General features: G+C 38.9%; 1 protein-coding gene across 5 annotated transcripts in view; it reads left to right on the plus strand.

Annotated features, from left to right (window-relative positions):
- ctdp1 (CTD (carboxy-terminal domain, RNA polymerase II, polypeptide A) phosphatase, subunit 1) overlaps positions 1 to 25518 on the plus strand; it is a 94007-nt gene that overhangs the window by 48775 nt on the left and 19714 nt on the right. Inside the window, exon 13 of one of the 5 annotated variants that reach the window (XR_013904739.1) lies at positions 2313 to 2437. The exons of 3 other annotated variants lie outside the window; for them this stretch is intronic. Coding sequence is in view for 1 of the 2 variants with exons in the window: in XM_080296391.1 (XP_080152517.1) it covers positions 11042 to 11045 (4 nt within the window). In the remaining variant the exon portion in view is untranslated. Of the gene's footprint in view, positions 1 to 2312; positions 2438 to 11041; positions 11603 to 25518 lie in introns of those variants that run through there. One more of the 5 variants, XM_080296391.1, reaches the window with a different exon arrangement.

Below are 25518 nucleotides of genomic sequence, written 5' to 3' on the forward strand. Positions count from 1 at the left end.
TGGGGCTGCTGGGGCTGGTCTCAGCTGATATTCTTTACATATGTCATCTGTCAGGTCATTATTTCAATTTACAGCAGTATTTCACACAGTAGTTTGCAATTTGCTTGGCTCCAAACCACCATGTTCTGCACTCACTGCTGACAGTATTGGATGGTGATAAAGATGTATCTGTGATGAGGAAAAATTGATCTTATGCTTTAAAATAATTGTGGGTTAATACTGCTCTTTTTCCTTTTTTTATTCATTGATAAATTGACCAGAATTTAATAAGAAAGGAGGCTATAGAGGCAGAAACAGCAGCTGTAACATGCTTATTTCTCTGAATTGGTTGTTCAGCAGGGGGTGGTTCAGTGGTTAGCACTGTTGCCTCACAGCAAGAAGCTCCTGAGTTCAATCCCAACATCAGGCCACTCTGATGGCCTGATGTTGGCCTTTCTGTGTGGAGTTTGCATGTTCTCCCTGTGTTTGCGTGGGTTCTCTCCGGGTACTCCGGCTTCCTCCCTTAGTCCAAAGCGGATAAGTGGATGGATGGATGGGCTGTTCAGCATTATTAAAAACATTTAAGTTCTAGAAAGCACTTTTAAGCTTCCACAGCATCTTTGGCCAAATGTAACACTTGAAAAGAAGTCGTTTTGATTTTTAAATGTTCTTTTTGTCGGTGAGTGTTGTCCAGCGGTCAAATTACAGAGCTTCTCCTGGTAATAGCTTCCTGAAATAAAAAAACAAACAAACCCTACTGCCTTTTATCTTCATACCCTCATATGCTGTTCATGTTACCGGCCTAGTTCAAATATACAGTAACTCCTATCCTGTAATATAGTAATTATAGTACAGACTCATTATCTGTGACAGCTCTAATCCTGTAAGCTGTTTGACACACTTTCTCTCTGCTTCATCTACGGTAAACATGCAGGAAACACTGAACTCCTTTCCTGTCAACATAAAAGATTTCCTCTGTTACAGTAAAACATGTTAGAGGAGGCTTCAGAAAGCCCTGCAGGTTTAAGTGGGCTGATGAGACACATATAGGGCTGACTGATGCTGTACAAACAAACTGTACAGCAGGGACCAGTCATCACTCAGATAATTCTATAATTTATGCATCAGCTTTACCTCCTGTTCAGTGTAAAAAGTACTTTCCCATCATGACTCTTTTCAGTGTATTAGGAAGCTCTCGGGAGACTGCAGAGTTTGGGACTGTAGCCAAACCATAAATAGAGGTTTCCAGTTAAGGATTATTGTGTGAAAGTATTGGTGCCAAGTGACAAATAGCTCAGGGACTTGCTTCCAACTACAGCTGCGATTTTACTACCAAGATTAACATTAACATTTAATTTATTATACAATAAATACTTAAGAGTGAACAGAATCCATGGGGTACTGTCTTTTCTCTGATAAGCCCATCTTTATGTACATTCTGATATTACCTGACCAGACCAAAGACCATATTCAGACAATTTTTCACACTCTGCCTAGAGATAATTACATCTGAAATGACCCTTTCCTTACCTCAAAATAACCCTTTTCAACCAATTTGCTTCTCTTCCTGTGATTTTCATCCTTTCATTTTAGAATAAATGTGTGAGGATTTTTTCTTTTTCCTTCTACTTTTTATAAGGACAAATTGGCATTGGTGTTAATTGAATTAAAAATGAAAAAAAAAACCGAAGGGACGTGAATGGCAACATGTCTCAAAAGGTCAACAGCTGAATAAAACTGAAGCTTTGAATTGCAATCTGTAAGCAACGTTGTAATGTCAGCAGCTCAGTAACATACGTTCCAGTTTTCAGTCAACCTGCTGCTAATTGAACTAGCTAGGATACGTAATTATTGCATGTTTTGATTAGTAACCGGTAAACGGGAATTGATTGATTATAAAGGTTTATACTTGTATATATTTATTACTTGTTTTATTTTTAAAATTACATGTTTATGGTTTGAAGTTGTTCAAAATGAGAAAACGTTGCTCTAAAACATGTTGACATGGTAAATGAAAAGGAACAATAATCAAAATTGATCTCGCAAACTAAAAGACTAAAACTTACTATGTGTCTCTTGTTACTTCATTAGCCTCAGTGTTCTCAGATCATTCTTTACATCAGGGGTTGGCAACCCTAGACACGCGTGTCACAGTTGGCACGCGAAGGGTCAACTGATGGCACGGCCATAGCTAGACACACCGGGCATTTGCTCGGTGGCCCGATGATTTTTATTTTTTTTTGTAACGGTATAAACAATGAAAGGTGTTGGATTGGCCAGATGCTGGCCGGTGTGTAAAACTAACTCAGTTGTTTGGTGGTGGCATCGCGGAGCTTCCACAGATTCAGTAACATTAACAAGTGGTGGAGGCCAGCACGTGGATGAGGGAGATCGGAGGCAGGACGAGGAGAGACCCGAGGCGGCCGCCGGTTCGAGCGTCAGGTGAACTGAACTTCAGGTAAGAAGTTATGACCTGCAGTCTATCTGGGTCAGATATAAACCAAGTTTAGGTGGAGTTTATTTTCGTTGTGCTGACTTTTTACAGTCCGTTACAATAACTCGTACTGCGTACTAGCTAGCATGACGGAGTTTCTATACAGCTGGGTGGGTGTTTTGATGTTACTGATGGTGAAATTTATTTAATTCATAAGGTTAGTTAGTAGAGTTGCCAACCGTCCCGTAAAAAAACGGAATCCTCCCACATTCAGAGAAATTATTGCGCGTTTCGTGTTGAGCTGAGAGGGGACGCAGTTTGTCCCGGACTTCAGCTAGAATGAAAAAAGACACAAAGGTGGATTTATTCTGTCGTTACGCTGCACAGCTGCCTCTTCTTCTCTCATTCTCTCCCCTCTCTCTCCTGTTTCTACTTTAATCATGAAACTGATCAATGATCAGCTGATCGGCTTTTCTCTCTTGTTTGTTTATTGCCCACTTTGCGCCAGAAAGAGGAATCCAGCGGATGTCGCGGTAAACAACAGCAGCACGTTTAAGCTTGATCAGCTGTTGTTAGAATTTTTTTAATATTACCTTCTAGTATCAGCTGATGTTTGCTGGAGCCACAGCTGTAAAAGCTGCTGGTCATGATATCGGTTTGTATATCTGGTGAGAGGGAAACATGAAGATGAAACCAGGAGATGTCCTTACGGAATCATCAGAGCTGAACAGGTGATGGAGAAACAGGTTTACCTTTTAGGTGACATGAATGAGTTGAAGGGAAGTTATGAACTGTTTCTGAGAGACAAATAACACCAGGATCCTTTTCTAAGTAGCTGACAGCTGGTAACTGTGCAGGGGTGGATCTAGCAAAGTTTTGCCAGGGGGGCCAGGTAGGGCATCAACAGGGAAAGGGGTTCACAAAGAAATACTTTTCTTTCTTATTCTCATTTAAAATGTCTGGCTGTTATTAAATAATTATCTGAACCAAAGTTTTTATCTGATGTAAAATGTATAGAAATCATACATATACCAACAAGACAGCGTACATCACTGTCACAACAGCGTTTGTTTTCATTCAAAGGCTTTATGGCTTTAATACCTGGTGGGCCGGTCTTTAGTCAAGCCAGGCTGTTTTTTTGTCCCAGTCCAGCCCTGGGCACGACACACAGTGAATTAATCTGAGAAGGTGCATCAAAAAATAAATGGCCGCGCCAGTGGTGCACATCGCAAATCAGCCCGCATAGACACATTTGTTGTGCTTCTTCTTAATGACGGTATCTTAACTAACAACCCCAAGTACCAGATTCATCTTGTAATTGGCTAAAAATAACTTAGCCTACTGGTGAGAGGGACGCTGTTAGCTTTCCACATTCCGACACTTCAAAAGCTTCAGGAGCTTTTCGCTCAGCACAGCATCAGCACCACGGAGATACACGGATACATCTGTAGACTCGAGACACAATGCATTTTTGGGACTTTCAGGTGTATGGATCAATGTTGTATTTTCTGATCAAACCAGAAATCTTTAATGAGCAGCTGGATTTGTCTCGCATTAACTGGCTGAGTTAATGCCAGTTAATGCAACATCGAAACAGCTGGAATCCACAGCTGTGCGTGTTCATGGAGCTTGCATTTTCACCTGCTGGACATCACTACCTGACAAGTTTAACTGTCTTCAGAACATTGCAGAGGCCTTATTGACAGTATTTGGCTCTACATATCTGTGTGAGCAGATTAGGGTAATCACTGACGATGACTTACACCTAAAAGAGCTCAAAATCAGAAAACGTTGCTCTAAAACATGTTGACATGGTAAATGAAAATGAACAATAATCAAAATTACTCATTCATTCATTCATTCATTCATTTATTTATTCATTTTCAGGCACAACAAATACCTATATTGAACATAAAATACACAAAACAAAAAACAAAACTTGCCTGAAAAAGGAGTGGGACGAAGAAAACTTATTAAATCCCACCCCTATACTCACTCATCAACAAAAAAAAACAATAAACTTCCCGCAGCTACGCCCATCATTGCATACAGACCCATCAACAGCCCCGGGCAGATACAAGCATCTAAGCGGCAGCTCGCAACCAACAATTAGAGCCTTCATAACTGAATACAGAATATATAAATTATAAATTGCATTACCACAGGTAACAGGCAGTAATAACTACAAGTAACAGACACACATACATATACATACATATACATCTACACACACAAGTACATATATGTACATACATACGCACACTTTATTTTTTATTTTTTATTTTGGAATCCATACCAGCAATGGTAAGAGGACAGACATTACAGAGCACACTAAAACCCATCATTGAGTATACTGTGACCAGACCAACTGTTTGTAGAGAAATTTAAATCTATGAATATTTTTGCATTGTTTCAATTGTAAACTCAGACTGTTCCAGATTTTCACACCACATACAGACACACAAAAGCCTTTACGGGTTGTTTGAGTTCTGGGTAATTTGAATTCTCCAAAGCCTCTCACATTATAAACCTTTTCTCGAATTTCAAATCTAGTTTGTAAATTTGCCGGTAAAAGTTTAGTAAAAGCTTTATACAAAATTATGGATGTATTGTAATTAACCAGATCCTGGAATTTAAGTAACTTTGCCTGAAGAAAGAATTTGTGAGTATGATCTAGATAACCAGCCTTGTGAATAATACGCAGTGCTCGTTTCTGTACTGTGACTAATGGATTAGTTGTATTTTTATATGTATTTCCCCACACTTCCACACAATATGTAAGATATGGAAGAACCAGGGTACAGAGTACGAAGTGCATCTTTATCAAGGAATTGTTTCACTTTGTTCAAAACTGCGAGGCTTCTGGAAATTTTGGTTTTTATGTGTCTGACGTGGGGTTTCCATGAAATTTTGTTATCAATTATAACTCCCAAAAATTTGTTTTCACTCACATTATCAATTGGTACACCTTCAATGATAATTGGTAATTCTATATTATATTTTAAATTACCAAAAAACATTGCTTTAGTTTTATTTATATTTAATGATAATTTATTTATGTCCATCCATTTTTTTATTAATTTTAGCTCCCTGTTTACAGTCATTACAAGATCAGTATAATCATCGCTACTGAAAAATATGTTGGTGTCATCTGCGAACAGTATGAGTTTAAGTACTTGAGAAACATCAAAAATATCATTTATGTATACATTGAAAAGTTTTGGTCCGAACACTGACCCTTGGGGAACACCACATGTAATACCAAGTTTCTCTGAATGGTAATGCCCTATGCTAACATATTGTTCCCGACCTGTTAGGTAACTTTTTAACCAGTTACCAGCTTTCCCTCGAATACCATATCTTTCCAATTTATCCAGTAAAATTGAGTGATTGATTGTGTCGAAGGCCTTTTTGAGGTCAACAAAAATACCAACTGCATATTTATTTTTATCCAGTGTATCAGTAATTTCTTCTACTGCCTCAATTATCGCCATTGAAGTGGTTCTTTGCGTTCTGAAACCATACTGACCAACATTTATTATTTGATGTTTTTCAAGGAATTTTTCTAATCTTGAATTAAAAAGTTTTTCTAGAATTTTTGAGAATTGAGGCAGTAGAGAAATAGGCCTATAATTGGTAAAACTGTGTTTGTCATTACTTTTATATAGTGGTATTACTTTCGCAATTTTCATTTTTTTTGGAAAACAACCGGACTGAAATGATAAATTACAGATATATGTTAAGGGACTAGCAATATTCAGAATAACCTGTTTAACTACAGACATATTTATGTCATGATAATCCATTGAAGACTTACTTTTACATTTTAATGTGATATTTATTACTTCTTGCTCATTTGTAGCTGAGAGGAACACTCATGCAAACTGAAAGACTACTTACTATGTTTCTCTTGTTACTTCATTAGCCTCAGTGTTCTCAGATCATTCTTTACATAAAAACACCCAGTTGTCTTGCAAAAAATATGCAGGATTAGTGAAATCACACACATTCAAAGATACTGGTAGTTATTGTTTCAAATGACAACCAGGCTAAATTCATCTAAGGGAGCATGAGAGAGATTATCTGGATGCTGAAATGATTGTTAAAATACATTAGGCCAATAATAGTAGACCTGTGCTACATTTGTCCAGCTAGGCAACACATATTTCTGCATAAGAGATACATGAGACACCCTTTAAATAAGCAAATTTCATGTTTAAAACATGGAAATGCAGCCAAAATGGACCATACAATGGCCTCAGTGAACACATCAGCACATAAGTAGAGATGAGGAAACTCAATCACATTAGATATTAATATTACTATGAGTAAATTATATATATTATATATTCTGTTACATGGTTTAAAGAATACAATGTGATAATCACACATGAGAACGCTGTTTCCAGTTATACAAATTTATTTTATTTCACTATTAAAGAAACCAATTATGTGAATAAAAGCTCACCACAAGAACATCTCCCAACCCAGTCTTACAAAGTTGCAGTTACAATAAAAACTGGGTATGGAACATGAACTGTTGGTGAGCTAAAAAACAATCCTGGTGCTGATGCTTGTCATTGAACGTTTTGGACAGAGCTCTTGATTGAAATGCCTACCGTTGTGTGTAGGCATTTCGGTCCAGATGTTATGGAGTTCAGTTCAGCTAAGATGTATTTCTAAAGCACCGGATCGCAAAAATAGCCGCTTCACGGCTGTTTATATTGTAAGGTAAAGACCATACAATATAAGAGAGAAAACCCCCCAACAATCAGATGATCCCCTGTGAGCAAACCCTTGATGACAGTGTCTGTGAAGGTTCTCAGTCATCAAGGCCATAGTAGTCTAAGGAGCTTGGAAAGAAAAGCGCCTGGACTTCTTTAAGTTAAAGAAGTCCAGGCGCTTTTCTTTCCAAGCTCCTTAGACTTGGTGACGGTGGGAAAGAAAAACTCCCTTTTAACAGGAAGAAACTTTCGGCAGAACCAGGCTCAGTGAGGGGCGGCCATCTGCCTCGACCGGTTGGGGGGGGCACAGCTGTTATAACCCCTGACGCAGCATAGCTTCTAATTCTGAAAGATACGTAAATACCTTAAACCTGCACTCTATGCAGGACACCAAGTGATATGACTTGCAGTACTATAGGAGTCTATGCAGAAACAGTTTTCTCTCTTGAATCTCTGTAATTTTGTTTGCTACTGAGTGTCTGGGTGCAGTCACTCATTTTGGGCCAATTAAATCAAATGAATTTCCATTGTCTAAGTTATACCCCCCACCCCTCCCTATTGAACCTGCGTTAACCAGGTTTAATAGGGAGGGCCAAAGTCGTAGTTGTGCTAAATTTCCTCGAATTCTCCTCAGAGAATTTCGAGTAGCTTCCTTTGTTCTTGAAAGTTCTTTTCCATTTGTCTCATCGCTTCCCGTCCATTCCACATCTTCTTGGTAAGGTCACTAACCTTATTTTCTAAGGCCTTATTTTGTTGTTTGAGTATGTCAACTTGGACATCGTAGTTGTTTATCAGATTGTTATGTTCTTCCTGTGAAACTTTGGGAGTCTGAGCTTGGGTTTGCAACGCCATGTCTTCTGTTTTCATGGCTTTCTGTAAATCACACAGACTTTTCTTGACCTCTTCAAGCTCTCATTCCAGTGCCTCAAATTCATGGCACAACAACTCCTTTTCTCTGTTGATCACGTTAAAATCATGTTCAGAGTCTTTCTCAGTGGCTTTGAAGATCCGTGATTCTCCTTTCACACCCTCATCGTGTGGTTTCAGTTCTTTTTGAGAATCACCACTCCTTTTGGAAAGCTCCTGGAGGTCCGGTTCAAGAAGTTCGTTATGCCTCAATATGTCAATTTCATGTGCAAAGCATTGGAGTTCCAGGGTCTGTCTGAGCTGTGCACTGTCCATTGTTTTGCTTTCCTCATTCATGATCCTTTTTCTTTCTTCACTCTCTTCTAACTCTTTAAAGGCTGTGTTTGCCTGATGGAGCTCAGTTTTAACAGCCTGTATTTCCTGTTGCATGTCATCTTTTTCCTTTTCAAAGTCCCTTTTCAGCTCACACATGCGTTTTATCATCACATCATTTTTCTTTCTTAAAGACTGGTTGTCCTTTTCCATGCCTTTCACTTTTATAACATAGCCTGCCTTTTTGCTTTGCAGCTCTCTGATTTCATCCTGCATTTCCTGCATCACCTCTTTGTGTTGCTGAATTTCTTTGCTATTGGAGCTTTGTGCATCCTGTAGAACTTTATTCAAATATTCCAGCTCTTGAATTCTGATGTGAATTTTTTCATTCTCTAGTTGCAGGTCTCTTTTCCTCTTGTTTTTAGAGAACCCACTTTGTTTGAAGAGAACTTCAATGTTTTTTTGGAGAATTTTGTTCTCATTTATGAGCTCTGTTTTTTGCTCCTTAAGGTCGGCGTTCTCGACTTTAAGGTCACGTATGGTAGAGTTTTGTTGTTTGAGAGTTTTATTCTCATTTTTCAGCTCTTTGATTTGCTGTTTAAGTTTTTCGTTCTCGGCTCTCAGGTTGCATACAACAGGATTTGACAGACTCATATTTCAAATTGAAGTTGATGCTAAATCTCTGTACTAACTAAAAGATTTTTTATAAATACGGTCAACTGTGTCAGAAACTGAAGTTTCGAGTAGTTTAAGTGTTTTCCTGCCTAGTGAATTCTTCCACTATCTTTGAAAGACTGACAAGAATGAGAACCTTTCCCCTCTTTAAAGGTTTTAGTGTGCTGATGTCATAAAGAAGATCAGAGATCAAAGGGATTCTGGTGGAATGTCACTGTGTCTGGTCTGGGCAGTTCTGAATTGAATAATAACAAAATGCAGATTGATGGTAATTGTAACTGATAATGCTTACATGAATTATAAACACCCAATAAATATTATTTAGAAATCCGAACTGTGGTGGAGGGTGTGGTCCCTGGCTCAGCCGCAGGGGAGGAGTGATGCAGTGAGCTCAAGGGGGCGGTGCCAGGGAGGCTGCAGGGACAGGTGGTGATGATCTTCCTAACGAGGTTTTCCTTTTTATATAGTCAAGCCGGAGACCAGAGTGAGCAGGAGCATGTGCAGAAGACCAACCGGAGAGTTGGTGAACAGGTTGGCAAACCATGAAAGCCATATGTGTGGTGCTTCAACAAACACTCGCCCAGAGCGATCAACATAACAGTGTGTCGGGTTGACTTTTATACAAACAAACCAAAAAAACAAAAACATGTCATTGTGAAGCTTTAGCAAATACTAGATTGGTCAACTGATGTGCCGTAAGCATCTGTCAGCCTCTCTGACAGTTAGTTAGTGTTGCCTACAGTTAAAATATGTAATTGTGGTGAAGACTTAGTATGATTTTACATAAATGGAATCCACATTTAGGAGCCCTTCAGTAAATCCAGGCCAAGCTAAGAAGATGAGCAATGGGAGAAAGACCAAGGACAGAACACATGGAGATGACTGACCAGCGAGCTTTTAATGCTTAAACCTCGTCAAAGTAACTAGTAAGCTAATTTCATGCTTAAAACATGGAAATGCACCCAAAATGGATCATACAATCGTCTCAGTGAACACATCAGCATGTAAAAGGGAGCTACTTCAACAACTTCCAACAAAACGCAGTACTTCCACAGCAAAATATGCAAGGAAACCAGTAGCTAAACTGAAAATATCAACCCAAGATGCAACATCCTAGCTTTAAAATATTTTTCAGTTTTATTTAGTGCTGTCAGCGTTAATCTCGTTAAAATGACGTTAACGCCATAACTGCATTAATGCGGCAAATCTCCATTAACAAGTTACCACGGATTGCCCCGTGGATGGGGATGCACCACGTTAGCGCCGTTAGCTCACTAACATCACTTTAATGACATTAATGCTGACAGTACAAGTTTTATTATCTTTAAGCTTAGGTTGTACTCCATTGTCGACATAGACAGCTGGAGACTGGGAGGCTGAGTCATTCCTACTTCTTTGAAGTCTGGTAGTTTGTGCATTCTTGTGCATTCATTCATCTTGTGGTTTTTTGGTTTGTTTTTTGTTTTTTACATTTTTTCACATTTTTTTCATTTTTTTCCCATTGAAGTTATGCTTAGCTAGCTATTTGTAGTTTTTTGTGTGTTTGGAAATTTCTGTTACTGGATAACTTTTACCTGTGAAGAAAAGTTGTGTTTATCTTCGGGAATTTGTGGACGAAGAACCACGCGTCACATTTTATTCTTCTGCCTGCACCTGTATTGGCCAAAAAATCCATTAGCTTCCACACTGTATCATTTTGAATAAAATAAATGTAGGTGAGAGCTTGGAGGCAGGTAATCGAAATGCCATTTAAGTAAAGTGCTAATGGAGCTGGACTGAAGTCATCAACATTATAGATGTCAGATGTCAGAAACAAACTATACTTTGACATGTCAGGGACGTTTTTTTTTTCTTTTTCAAATTTCGAATGCCTCCATTGATTAATGTCTTTCAAGCTGTCACCATTAGCTTTTTCATTCCAGCATCATCTGCTGAACTAATTACATCACATCTTTGTCTGTCATATCTTTTAGCACAATTAGACCCCTTCACTTTGCAGACATGTGTGCTGTTATCAGGACTTCTCACTTTTAATTTCCTGTCTCTGTAGGTGATACACATTCATTCAGACAGCCCATGTCTCCGTTTTCCTGCGCCACATATCTCTGGAGTGTATTTGTTTTCCTAACAAAAATGAAAGCGTGGAACTTGTCAGCTTGAGCGAGCCTGTTATTATAACATCGCCAGAACAGAGATGATGGACGAGGCAAATGAGTTGTAAAGCTTTCCATTCAGGGTTGTCGGACTACAAAGTGTGAAATTTGAAATGTGTTTCATCTTCTTGGAGCTTCTGTGTTGGATGTTTTTTTGTTTTTTTTTGAACCGCTGTTTCCCGTTGTGGCCAGATTAGATCATGTCCCACCATCTGTTTATGTATGACCCATATAGTGCTGTCCCATGGTTTGCTGATAAACTGCTGAGCCTTTAACAGAAGATGGGAAAACAAGTGAAGGGTCCATTTCTTATACAACTTGACCTGGTGGTTGTACTGAGATTGTATGAAGGAATTTTACTGTGAATGTCAGGCTGTGAGGTAAAGCAACGTCGATGAAGTTCTGGTCACGAAAAACAAGATTATTAACACAGAAATAAAAAGACCTTTAAACTGAAATAAGTGTTGCAGTCTTGCACGAAATCTTAGTATCCATCAAAGAGCCAGTATAAAGAGACAGACAACAACACTCGATCTATATCTAGCGCCAGTTTAGAATTGCTTGTTAGGTTAACAAGCATCTTCAGAAGAGAGCAGTAGTACTTGGAAAATAAAATACATGGTTATAGAATTACCATTGCATTCAGCTTTTTATTCAATGAGCCTTCCCTTTAGCTACAAGTCTTCCTATTTAATGTATTGCAGTACTTTTCTTACACTCTTCATCAGGTTTGTCTGGCCTCTATGGTTTTGCAGCTTTATTAACATTTGTGTTGGGGGTGTTCTAAATCATCAGATTCTTTCTACAATGCACTCCAATTCAAGTGATAAAACATTTTTTTTGGTTCCACAATGGCTTCCACATAAAGTTAATCAGGAATCAGTGAAGTAATCAATAAATAACCTGACCTACAAGCAAAATGGACAATAACATTAATGTCAATTAAATCCCATCAATATCCACTCCGGTCTTGGAACAATGGAGAACAAGAGCCTTAAACTATCATTTCAAAGGGAACATGCATACCCACACCCATACACACTCATTAAAATGTGCTAAGAAATATTCTATTCTATGTCCAAGTAGATAATGGAAGACAATGATCCCTCCACACACAGGAGTCCCTCAGCTGAGTCTAAAGATTGGTCTTTTGAAATTTCCTGAGGATAAAGGAGTGATTAAATGGTGTCCTCTCATTAATCAAAGGATAGATGTGCAGTAGAGCCTGCAGTCATGGCTTTCTTCTCACTGTGCCCACTGTGTGATATCAAAGAGGTGCTACAGTCTGAGAGCTGATTAAACATGAATGAAACCCAGTGCTGCAAAATCCCCCGGACCTACCAAGAAGTTCAAGCTCATTTTGTTCTCTCTCACTGTGACTATCCTGCCTTACTCATTTTGAACTGAGTGACTTCAGTGTTTAATGAATGCACTACTAAATCTTAAATTATGACGATTTATGATCTGGAGGGCCTCATGGCGTCACCTTGCTATTTACCATTATCCTCAGTTAAAGTTGAAAGATTTAGGGTAAGCCATCAGGGATATCCTCTAGTGTTTCATCTCAATCTGTGAATAGCTCAATGTTGAGAGCAGCCTTTTATTGAGAATTACCTTTAGGCTGTTAAACAAGTCTTTTTGAAGGCTACTGATAATAAAGCAAGTCTTTTTCTCTTTACTTACAAAGACAGCTCCATGCAATTTGCTTTTTTTTGCAGTATTTCCATCTTCATTATCTTCTGCTGCCGTGATGACCTAGATTCCCCTTAGGAATTTTTAATTTGACCTAAAACATTTTCTCAAATTCTTCTGTATTGAATTAGGAAACCACGAATAAAGTTTGATTGTGCTTGACACAAATCCCCTTGTGTTTTGTTTGATTTGTAAGCTGCTGAAAGTGCTGGGAAATGCTAAAAGTCTCTTGAGTTTTTATGCTCTTTTTTTTTTAAACAGATATTCATGTTTGCCTGCAGACAGAGATACAACTTATTGATATGGGGGAGTACGAGAATAATTCTACCAACTTATTTAATTGTTGTTATCTAAATCGTGATTCTTTAAAATATAAAATTAGAAACCAATTGATCTCTAGTTTTGTATACAAGTTCTACTGAGGATTACCATAATTCACAGGTTTCATATGAACTTGTGTAACTATGTTGCATAAGCTTTTTTGCCAATTTATTACAAAAAACCTCTAAATCAGGTCAATAATTTTGGCTACTTACACTTACCTCACTTTTGCTGAATTGAGTCCTTTGATGCTTCCAGCAGAAAAACAAGAAGTAAATGTTAATAATTAATAATAATTAGCACGATCTCCAAACAATATTAATAAACTGATAATCAACGGAAGAGTCAACACTCACTGTTTAGCTAGCTTGACAACTTAGCTTTCATATAGGTTTGATACAGTCAGGTTAGCTTAACCAGAAGTTCCAGTTCAGAGATTAAAATATTAATAATGTACGCTTAAAACCTTAATCTTAAATAAAATACAGAACCACAGTATCAGATTTTCACAACACAGTTATCATGACCATTATTACAGCAACTTTAAAAAAAGGACACTCAGGCTTTTCCAGCTAACCTTTTCAGTGTCAGCAGAGCGAGTTGCTCTTGTTTGTTTTCTCTTCCTCTGGAATTTTGGTTGTCACTAGTAACTATACACTGTGTCACTGCAATCCTTTATGAAAGGTGTTCGTTGTGTGTTACTGCAGGCAGTAACTAGCATTAAGGTTTAATATTGGTACATATGTTGTAGTGTTAGCTAACTTAATACTAACATTCAAGAGATTCAAAGTGTTTATTGTCATGTGTACAGAAGAAATAGCAATTCTCTGTCCAATGAAATTCTTCCTTTGCTGTTCATACACAAATCCCAAGTTAGGTAGGTTTGAAGGAACAAGATAAATAAGGATAAAAATAAGACAAGATATTAAGATAAATAAAGATTTAAAAAAATAAGGATAAAATTAATGAAAGATAACTAAATAAGTACAAAAATAAGTAAGTGAAGACAAGTGAGGTATGATGATGTCGATGTAAATGTATGTACAAAAGAGCTTAATGTGTAAAATGAACTTAGCGTGCAAAGTGTCCTGATGTGCAAATTGCAGTTGAGGTAGGTCAGCTGTTTAGGAGTCTGATAGCAGTGGGGAAGAAATCGGTATTTAATTTAGTCAGATATAGCAGCGACAGTACAATCTTCCTTTTTCATAGCTGAGTCACAGACCACATGCTTCTAGGATTTTTCACAGCTTTCACAATAATTTAATAAATGTTTACAAACAGAAGTATTTAAATGATAGTTTATAAGTTCTGCATGTGAAATAATTATCCTTATGTAAGAGTTCACTCACTGAACTCAGCTGAAGTAAGCAAGTTAATTATTCAGGTGACATGACAGCTACCCTGCTTGAATATTCTTCACTTTGGTCGTTGCTGTACACGTAAACATTAATATTTCATTCTCATGTAAGTTTCTGCTTTGTAAAATGAATTAAGCTAATATCGAGTGTTTTTGCTGAGACCACATTTCAGTATTGCAATGTGGTGCCACTGCATGTGGAGGGTGGGGAGGCGGCTGCTGTTAAGTGATATGTTGTTTGCGAGCAGCAGGCACCCTGGGAAATGTTTCACATAATGGTGCATGTCCCCCTTTTCTTAGTGGATGATTCTGATGCCACAGCAATAAACCTGAGGCACGTTGTTGAAATGGGTTTATCAAATGGGCCGCTGATGTTAAAGTAAAGGGCATGCTGCACAGTATGGGATGTATTGTGCCTCGGGGAACTGAAACGGATTTTTGTGCAGTGTTACTTACTGTAATCTTTGTGCTGACTTTGTGCTGTTGCAGGTGAATAAAGCCTACACATCATTTTTTAACCTAAAGGATTTCCTTATGCATTCTCAAGTATTCATGAAGCGTCTTATGGCCTGGCCTGCTCTCTCAGGCACTGTTATATGTTTTTAAATTAAATGTCTAACATATAGACACTAATCTATCTGGAAGTAGGTTTCATTATCTGACATTTTAGTTTAATATCAACACTAGAAGCTTTTTTGTAATGTTATGTACATTATTTAAGATAACATAGATAACGTATTCATAGCAGGCCATACAGGCATAAAGTATTTCTGACACTGGAGACAAAGTAGCAGTCATTAAAGAAATGTGTTGTAAGCCAAAAACACTGCTTAGAAGTCTTTAATGCCAGATCTACACTGGGCCATATCATACCATTCACGGTAATACTGGTGTAATGTTAGGCAATGATAAGAAAATGAAATATCATGATAGAATATGGGTAAAACGCGCATGCCCACTGCCTTTGTTTTTATAAGCATATGTCAGAAAAAGCATTGCGGCGACGGAGAATGAGAAGGGCGAAAGAAACAGATGAACCAGAATTGGTTTGTAAACATAATATTACCGTATTGTGTGTGTGTATAACCTCTTTTTAAGTTTAGTGGATATTATACATGGTTATGCTGAGGATATGTCGGCCAGTTTCCACTGGAAATGCCTGCTGGTTAAACTGTCAGCAAGGAATTTGCATTTGCACTGTTACATTTTTATATAACTTTAATGCACATAAAAAAACAGCTGCTTGTTTAAGTGAAAATACATTGATGGGGTTTTTTGCACTAATAAAGTTTCATTTATATTTTCAAATATATATCCTGATAAATATTTTTGGCCATATTGCCCTGCCCTAATATATAGCATCCTCAGCACATTTGCACAGCACTACTTGTACTTGTGTCTACTACCCGTATAGAAATCTGAATTGATTAAAAAGTCATACATCTGTTCCATCCGACACTGTTCCATCAAGTGATGTGTCCTTGTTGTTATAGACTGTATATACAAATTTATACTGTAATAGCTCTGGAAAGATGTTCATTAATTCAACACACAGCAATGCCTACAAATTCTGGATTTGACCTTACATACATTTTCTACAAGAGTATAATGGATTCATATAGCAGCAGAAAAAACAACTCTCAAACTGTACATTATGTACAGTCTGATTTTTGTTTGTTTGTTTAATCAAGCATGTCACAATACGGCAAATTTTCTTCCAGCTGTGGGGGTCTCTCTGGTGATACAATGAAACTGAAAGATTTAAAACATCAATGTGAAACAGGGAACTAAAGCATAGACTCAGCAAAGGATGTTGTTTAAGTTAAGCTGAGTTTCAGGCAGCGCACATCCCTCGAGCAAACATTGTAGCTAAACTTCACCACATTATGCAGACTTCAGATAAGCACATGCATGCGTTACTCATCCATCAACCCGTCTGCTTTGTTTCTGTCCAGTATGACTGATAAAAGTGTCAAACTGCATTCAGTGCTGTTAAAGGGTCGTAAAAGTTTGCCGTTAAATGTGGTGAGCACTGAAACCCAGGATATATTTGAGCACTTTAGTGGCATCATTGACAGACTTGCAGAAAACTGCAGTGCCATATATATAAATGCCTGTGTCTGAAAATACTGCAAGTCACGCAAATTTACTATACAGATTGAATATACTTCCAGCTCTCAAAGTTGGGTAAAGGGACTACATACTTCATTATAACTGGTGTAAAACGTGTGCCTCGGGATATATTACCGGCTGTGTAAAGCAGCACACCTTGATGAATTGGAGCCATGCTGTGAAAGGCTTTTTTCTGTTCTGTATCTAAATAGAATAATCATTCTCTCCCACTAGTTCTGCTTCCCAGCATTCATTTGTCATCTCATGCTTGTATCATTGCTAAATTTCTTGGGATGGGTTTGTTTCCAGCATCAGCAGTTAGAGCCTGTTGTTCCTGGCACCCAAGATTCATTAGAGTAAAATTGTTTGTCAGGAGCATCAAGGAAATCATGCTGATTCCTGCAGACGTCATTGCTTTCTCACACATTGCATGTAAGCGCACTAAAGGAGGAAATACTAGCTGGCTGATGAATGTGTTTGTTAGTGTTCCCTGATGATGACGCCTTTTGTTGTGGCCCCAGTCCTTTAACTATTTGCCAAATCATAGTCCCATGGAAAACTGGAGAATCCCCAGTCTCAGCACTATTTTCAGATGTTCCTCATTCCAAGAGACGGCCGCTTCACTTTGTAGTCATCACTTTTTGTTCTTTCTTTGACAAAGTGCACATTTTCCTCCAGGGGAAAATGTTTTCCTTGTATGTTCTCTGACAGCTCTGGATATTCAGACTGCAAAACTCCAGCATGGTGATGCTTTAGACCCGGGCTGAGGAAACTATCCCGGCTGATTACGTTGTTTTCTCATCTGATTATTTCAATTCAGGACCCATGAAACCCATTTGTGAAGCTGTAAAGGGTTGTCTCGATCTAGTACCAGAACTCTTTGGAAAAAGTTTAGCTTCTATTTCAGAAATCATCCGAAATGACGTCAGTGAACTGGTTACAGCATCCCCGCGTCTGCCAACCCAGCCAGTCTGTGATGCTTTATGCAAAAGAGCCACAGGGGGAAGAGAGGCAAAAGATCTAACAGTCCAACTCGTCAGAGCTCTTTTTTTTGTTCTGTTTTTTGGAGGCAGTTTGTTTCCCTCTGGAGGATTTGTGGATTTCTGAGTAAATAAGCCAAACGTCTATAGAGGACCTATAGGGATAGAATATTAATTTAGTTTAATCCAATCCAAATCCAAAGAGAGTTGTATTTTCTTTTACTTGATGGTTATGACTAATGCTAATTATTTAACCATCTGTGACAAAAGCCTGGGGGTTGGTCGAATTGTTAGTTTTGCTTGTGAAGGTTCCCAACTGAATCTTTAGAATATGAAGCGAAGGTTCCTCAGTGATTCTTGTCTTACCTGCTGTAGCATAAGCTGCACTGGAGCGCACCTTTATGAAAGCAACGGAGATAAAGTCGTCAGAAATCTTCAGATCTTTCTTTGATCATATGACATTTTCAGTCGACTTCAAGAGAATGTGATGAGGAGCACACAGAGGTAGTTCTTCAAATTATTTGACAGCAAACATGCTCTGTGACAGAGAGCCTGGAAAGGTGTCATGTTTTCAAAGTGTCTTCTGTTGAACTTGGTTGTAAGCAGTAGCATTAGCAGCCAGAGCCCGACGTTTTCTCATTAAAGCACATAAGGCTGTATCAAATTCTCCCAGTATGAGGAAGCGAGGTCCTTGATGATTGCATCATGAGGAAGTAATGATAAAGAAGAATCAAATAGTTGACTATGCAGTAACCCGTGAGAAGTATTTAGCATTCTAACAGACTTTCAAGTAAATGTTTATGTAAATTGCAAACTGTCTTGTTTCCACATCTCCCCTTCTCAGGCTTTGGTGCTTTTCCATGTCTTACATGATAAACTTTTAGGATGGTTTTAACTACTTTAAAAAAAAGTGTTGTGGGGATTTTTCACTTTCTTCCAAATTTTCCTGAATTAATTAAGAAAATAATGAGTCAGCTACTACATTTACACCTACTAGATTTTACACAGGAGAAAATGTAATGACTCTGGAGCTGGGTGTAGGAGGGTCTGTAACAAAACAACTCAGAGAAGCTAAGAGGCATAGGATGAAAAGTGGGGCAAAACCCATTGGGGCCCAGCTTTATAAGAATAAACCAGATCAGCCAAGGACAAACAAAGCAAGATAACTGAAACCCAGGTGAATAGAATAAAGATTGGAAAGCTGCTGGAAAGCTACATCCTAACTTGTGATGTACACGGAAACCCTTCCCAACGCTAAACCACAACCTTCCACTTAGAGCTGGGCGATATGAGATTTTTTCATATCACGATATGTTTTTTTCATTTCAGGCGATAACGATATCTATCACGATATAAGCCAAATAACTATATTTGTAAGATTTAAATGTGCCGTTGCTCACAAGTAAAATGTGAAATAATCAGCAGCTTGTTTTTATTTAAATATTTATTTCCCATAATAAGTTCAACAGGGTAGATGTACTTAAGGGAACATGAGACTTTTTCAGATAAATAAAGGCAAATATTGCAAACTACACAAAAGGCAGCCACTAAAGCGTTTAAGTTTCAAAATAGAACAAACAAAACAGACTAAATTGTCAATTCCACTTAGAAACAAAATATTAATTCTAAAAATAAATCTTAGTTTGTTTTACAGAAGAACAGACAAAATTGACTAACTTTTGTCAATATCAAATAAACTGAGAACTAAAAGGAAATTCTCAATCTCTCCTTGTTGTATAGCTGAGCTTTTCAAACAGTTTTAACAGTTACTTTAGTCTGACAAAAGCCGAATGACGAATTAGCGCTTCCAGTCAGAGACTGAGGCTACGTCCAAACGTACACGGGTATTTTTGAAAACGGCGATTTTCCGTTTTCGTTTTAAAAAATAATCTCGTCCACACATAAAGGCAGAAATGAAGGAAAACGCTGCTATGAACATGCCAAAGCAGCAGGTGGTGCTAGATTCCTAACCGTGCAGAAATGTTGGCCAATCAGAAGCCTCGGTGGGAAAAAGTAAACAAAGCTGGGGCATAGAAGCAGAACCGAGTCGTATGTGTGGAGGGACAGTAACTGTGTGTATATGTAAGCATTTAAACACTGCAGAGAGTAGAATTAACAGTAACAGTATTGTAGAAATTCATTTCACCGAAACAATAACGTGGCGCAGTGTGACGCATGCACCGGTTTATTGTATTTCCAGACTTGCTTTCGGCACAATTTACAGTGCACGCTACTCTGTTTTTTGTCAGACTTGAAATAGCCGAAATACCTTCACACTACGGAACTTCTATGGCTCTTCCGTTTGACAATCTCTCCGGCATTGGAACCATCATCTGTTTTCTCTTCGGTCACGCTCGGTTGATTTTTCTAGTCGGCACACTCATTTCCTCCATTACGCGCTGGCTCCATTACCCGCTGGCTACTTCCCAAACAAACACACGTGCGGCTTGGCACTTGTGCTGTACGTTACAAGTCACGCGACGTGACGCTGCGGCTGTGATTGGTTCGGCTCTGCGCTACTTAATTTGGATTGGCTGACCTTTTTTATTTTTTTATTTTTTTTTGAGGACAAGAGCGGCGAGGTCTATCGCGATAGCTTAATTTCTCTATCGAGTAAAAGTTATATCGCGATACATATCGTTATCGTTCTATCGCCCAGCTCTACTTCCACTCCATTCAAGTCATTACGGGCTGTGTCGACCCGATGTGTAGTTACATTTCTCGGGAGGTGCACTTCAGGTTACGGCACTGGGTTAACAGCAGTTTCTGGTTACGACAGAAATTTCTCTTACAAGTCTAAATCAGGCAAAAGCCAGCTATGCAAGAAACTGAAACTAAACAAGGTAAAACAACGAGGAACCAAGCAGGGCGTCAAGGAGGTGAATAAAAATAAAACAAAGCGCCAGATAGAGGCGTTCAGGAAGAACAAGACTTGATGGAAGAGCTCATGAAGAGCAGAGAAGAATGAGATCCTGCTCTAGTTAAACTAGTTCAGTGACTCAGACTTGTTAATGTATTGTCAGCAGTTCTACGGAGCGACTTCAGTTGTATCTTCAGTGCTTCTGCCAATTAGCACTAAATGTTGATTGTAGCAATATGTGAAAATGTGAACTAAATCTTGATGTTTAAAAGAACTGTATTGAGGTTAAGAGAGCTGCACTTCCTGAAAAGTCAGCACACAATATGGAAACATATCAGTGTTGTGAGACACACTCGCTCTCCTCACACTGTCACTAATGGCTTGTTTGTTTGCAGTGAACCCTGACCACCCACCAGAACCCGAATTTCCCTAATTGAATAATAGTTGCTTTCACATAGCTCAAGTTCTCCGGTGTCAGCTTATTCGTCAGCAAACAGTTTGTGCAGCTACTTGGAGTTAGCACACTTGACATTCATCACCTCATCAGATCGCAAAGAAACCACCCCCTCGCAGCTTGGCTAATATGACTTTGGTTGATTTTTGTTGTGGCTTCTACTTAAGTGGCACTTAAAAAAACAGATTAACTGATTTGCTAGTCAAGCACAAACACACTCACAAGCTCACTGGTGTTAGCTTATAATGCATTCATGTTGTGTAAAGCTGCCCTGGCTTGTTAAAACACCCAGCCTTGCTCAGTAATAGGATGGTTATATAACATGATATGCAGGGTTTAGATTACTAACATCTAAAAGTAAATATTCATAACATGTTTTTTACATAATCGAATAACAGCCTGCTGATTAATGGGGAAGCAATCTTTAAACGTGTAGAACCACTGAAAACCTGATTACTTAAATCCCCCTGCATGCTCTGTCCTCTGTTTTGCAAACAGCAGAAACAGAAGCAACACAGTGAGGCTGGCTGGTCTCATCAGCATTTACCTCCTTTTGTTCAGTGTGTGCTTTGACAGAGATGAAAGGGGAAAGTAAAAATATAGCCCATCTTGGCGTACTGTGAATTGGAACTCGCTGGTCTCGCTTTCTTCCTCTCGCTCTGTCTTGCCTTGCTCTCTCGTCTCGCTCCCTGCTACCTTTCTTTTTTGTTCTTCTGCAGGCGATAGTTCTGTGTGGAGCTGGCTATCTACTCTGGCACTCTGCCCTTTTTCTGGGGATTAAGAAAAGGCCTTGCATATAGACTACACATCAAATTTCTGTCCTCTTGCCACTGCGTTTTATCATTCAGTGTGAAATCTCAATTCCTTCACTGCTCCGTTATGTAATTATTACCCATCTTAATCATTTCTGGCTTAATCTTGTTGTCTGAGGGCATCGTGTTTCAAGACGAGAGCCTTGTCTTCAGTGTGTCACAACATGCGCACATGCATCACATGCTACACATTCAGTCCTTTGTATTGTGTGATACATTAGTAAAAGATGCCATTTCCAAAGGTTAGATAGTCTCAAGCTGTGACTCCACCATTTAAATTGACAGTTCATGCAGATAAACATCGAAATCTCCTGCAAGTTAACAAGGGAGATGAAAGCCCACCAGCTGAGCTACGCAGCTGATATGCATCTTTTCCTTGCCGTCTGTGCCTGAATGTGTTTTGGCTTCCATACAAAAACTAATCATAAGTGAATTAGTCTGCCTGAGAAGAGCACCAAATGTATTAATTTATGATTTTCTGCCATCTAATCTTGTAGTGCTGTTTTACCTCCTGGGAAAAACACGAGTTGCCTTCTCATTTTGATTGAGGCCTTTGTTACTCTGGGTCAAGAGAAGCATAGCCGCCTGCTTTTTAGAATCTATTTTTCAGAGTAAATTGTTTTCCACTCTAGTCTTGCAGTTTTCATTTGTTTACCCCTGTAACCTGTGGCGCCATGGAAACCACTACAAAGATCCCCTGTTGCATCTGTTTCTATGTACATTCATGTGAAAAAGAGTTTACACAAGTACACCCTTACTGCTTCCATAGGCATTAATGGGGCAAGTAGCAGCCAAGTGCTGTTAATCAAATGCACTTCATTAAGTACTAATTACAAGTGTGAGTGCCTCTGTGAAAGCACTTGGCTTGGTGATTTTCTTGTGTGGAGCATTCAGGTGCGTGTTAATATAATAACGCCACAGTACTCCCACGAAACGAGTGAGTTTGCAAAATCACATTGAACTCACTGATGAAGGACTGAACAAGTGCGGCTTGTTTGGAAGGAGAAAGCTGCCTTCTATCTAAAGAGCATGGCAGCACAGCGTAGGTTTTCTAAACCGTCCACAAGACTTGTGGAAAGCCTGTGTGTCTCTCTGCATTTTGTTTGTGCACCTATAACACTGCTGGGGGAGCATTGCTGGAGGTTGCTTCTGGGGGAAATAAATGGTAAAAGATTAATAACATGGACAATAATGAAAATTAATAAATAAAACAGATTAAAACTGACTATTACTGACTGGAAGCTGACTCTGGTGCTACTCCTAAAATGCCTTGGAGAAAAGGTGTGTTTTTAAAAGTGATTTAAAAAATCTCAAGTGTTGGAGTCAGCCTAATATGGAGGGGCAACTTATTCCATAATTTGGGGGCCACAACAGCAAATGCTCGGTCCCCTCGGTGTTTCAGTCTCGACATGGGGACAGCAAGGACGTTTTTAAACGTGAAAAATCAAAAATGAGCAGAGGCTGTGAGAAGTGATACAAGTCTGCTGAACACTTCTGGTCTTTCCTTTTCAGTAAATGTATTCAGAACTCAAGATCAAATTTACATTTTTCAAAGGGACTGGTGGTTCCAGGGCTCGAACCACCAACTACCATTACTTAGATGACCTGCTCTGCCGCATGAGGCATTGCTCGTGGGTTTCCAAGCGAGCCAGAATAGTTTAACTTCAAAAACTGTAAAATCAACCTTTGTGTCTCTCTGCAGGCTAATTTTTGGGACATGAGTTTGATCCCCTGACAGGTTTACTGACCTCATGTTGTCTCGTTTTATCTTCTAAATTTTTATTCCTCTTCTCCGAAGCACTTTAGTCTACAGAGAAACAACATCATCCTTCACTATAGCAGTTCACCCTGTCACACACATTCAGAGCACTCCCTTGACTGCCTCCTCATCTCTATTATAGCTGCCATAATTCCATCCAGTTAAGAGAAAAACTGAGGTTTCGGGGTATAAATTGCAGCTTGTACCGCACCTGTTTCTGCACATTTGTCACTCTTGGGCTACAGTCGCTCTCTCATGTCATCTGTGGCCCTCTGAAGTACACTGTAGTCAGTAGTTGGCTATTCTCTTTTTCCTTGCTTATATTGCCAGTGTTTGGCATTCTGAAGTCTAAAAAGAGCAATTTACTGGTAAGTTCTCACAGATCAAAGTATTTAATTTGTGAGCACGTTTTAGTAGATGGCTTGAAGTCCCGACAATCAGGCTTTTAATTTGGGCAGAATTTCTGTTTATCCGTTGAGCTCGTGAACCGTGTTACCCTCGTTCAAATGTGAAGAAATTGCTGTTAAGTGCTGACATTGTAATCTTCATTACATTCGAGCTGCTCACTCCTGAAGACGGTTGGTTCGGGTTGTAAAGGGAAAGCTGAGGCTGTTATCTGCATGTGTGCATGTTGTAAGTTAGACTCCATGAGCTTTCCAATTACAACGTCTGCACCCGAGGGCCCAGTTTGAGGTAATTGCTTTTAAGGATCGCCCGACAACCCAAGGCCTGCTGTAATGACACTGTATCTCTGCTCTATGTGCTCAAATTATTCTATTTGCATTTATTAAAGCTGTTTTTGTGAACCCATAGATAGACAGAGCGCTGTTTTTGTTTTTTCTCTCTGTCTCGGTAAAGGCGAAGCTTTCATATCTGTCCCCTGCTGCAGGGCATGTTGACGCTCGCTGTAGATTAATTAAACGTCTACAATTACAGCAGGAACTTATGCAGGTGTCTGACATTCAGGGTGAGAAGGAAACAAACAGCCTAATTGAATCAAGCTTGTCACTTATAACCGATTTACCTCTGTGACTGATTTCATATCGCAACTCAGCTGGCTGCCTTCTCTTTTTAACTTGCAGTCAGAGCTGTTCCTGTTCCCCGGGGCTTTGTGATTTTGCGTTTTGTCAGGTACAAAGGCTCTTCATCAGCAGCAGCCAGCACAGTTGTTTCAGTGACAAAGCCTCCATCTCTTCCCATAATCCAGAGTTTTTCCTCAGACAAACTGCTGCTGTCGGAGTTGTTATAAGGTCAGCTGTCATATTAGCTGAGGAGGTAAGGTGTGTGTGCTGGTGTGGGTGCGCACACCGTTTCTTCTAGACAGTGTTGTATAGCAGCATTTGTGATGGATTGGTGAATGGTTTAAAAAAAATAATAATAATTTAAAAATTGTAAATTTGTGCTTTTTCACCTTTGCCTGTGTTTACCTGTTAAAGGGATCCTCTGTATGTCAGCGGCTGAGCAACAAAATTAAATTCAAAAAATAGAATTTCAACTGATAAAGGGTCCACATCATTTTTGTTACTTCAGTGTGCTTGTGCAAAGTAGCTGGGTAACTCAGAGCAGGTAGATGCTCATACAGCGAGAGAGTCCAAAATGTCTGACATGCTAAGTGTCCAACAAATCTTCAACAAATTGGTTTGGGAAGTAATCAGGCATTGTGACCTTCTGGGATAAATATCTTGTATCATTTATGTAACACAGTAAGGGGAATTGTTGAAAAGAATATATCAATGGGCCAATAGGCTCGACTATAGGAGCACAGGGGTGTGTTTAAATGAGACACAGAGACAAGAATGTAACTCAAAAGAACCAGCCAACTTTAGTGAAATAAACCATAAGGTTGACAAGCACAGGTTAAAGACACTTTACAATGGTAGAAAGGAAACTTACAAAAAATGAAAGAAAACTAAAACACATAAACTACTAAGACAATGACTTGGCCAAGTGTTACTTTTGGTTTTCAATGTTGGGTTTCAATGCTCGGGTGCACCCTAGTAACCTGACTCCTTAATTCTTATAGAAAC

This window comes from Astatotilapia calliptera, chromosome 22, assembly GCF_964374335.1.
Source record: "Astatotilapia calliptera chromosome 22, fAstCal68.1, whole genome shotgun sequence".
Taxonomy (NCBI): domain Eukaryota; kingdom Metazoa; phylum Chordata; class Actinopteri; order Cichliformes; family Cichlidae; genus Astatotilapia; species Astatotilapia calliptera.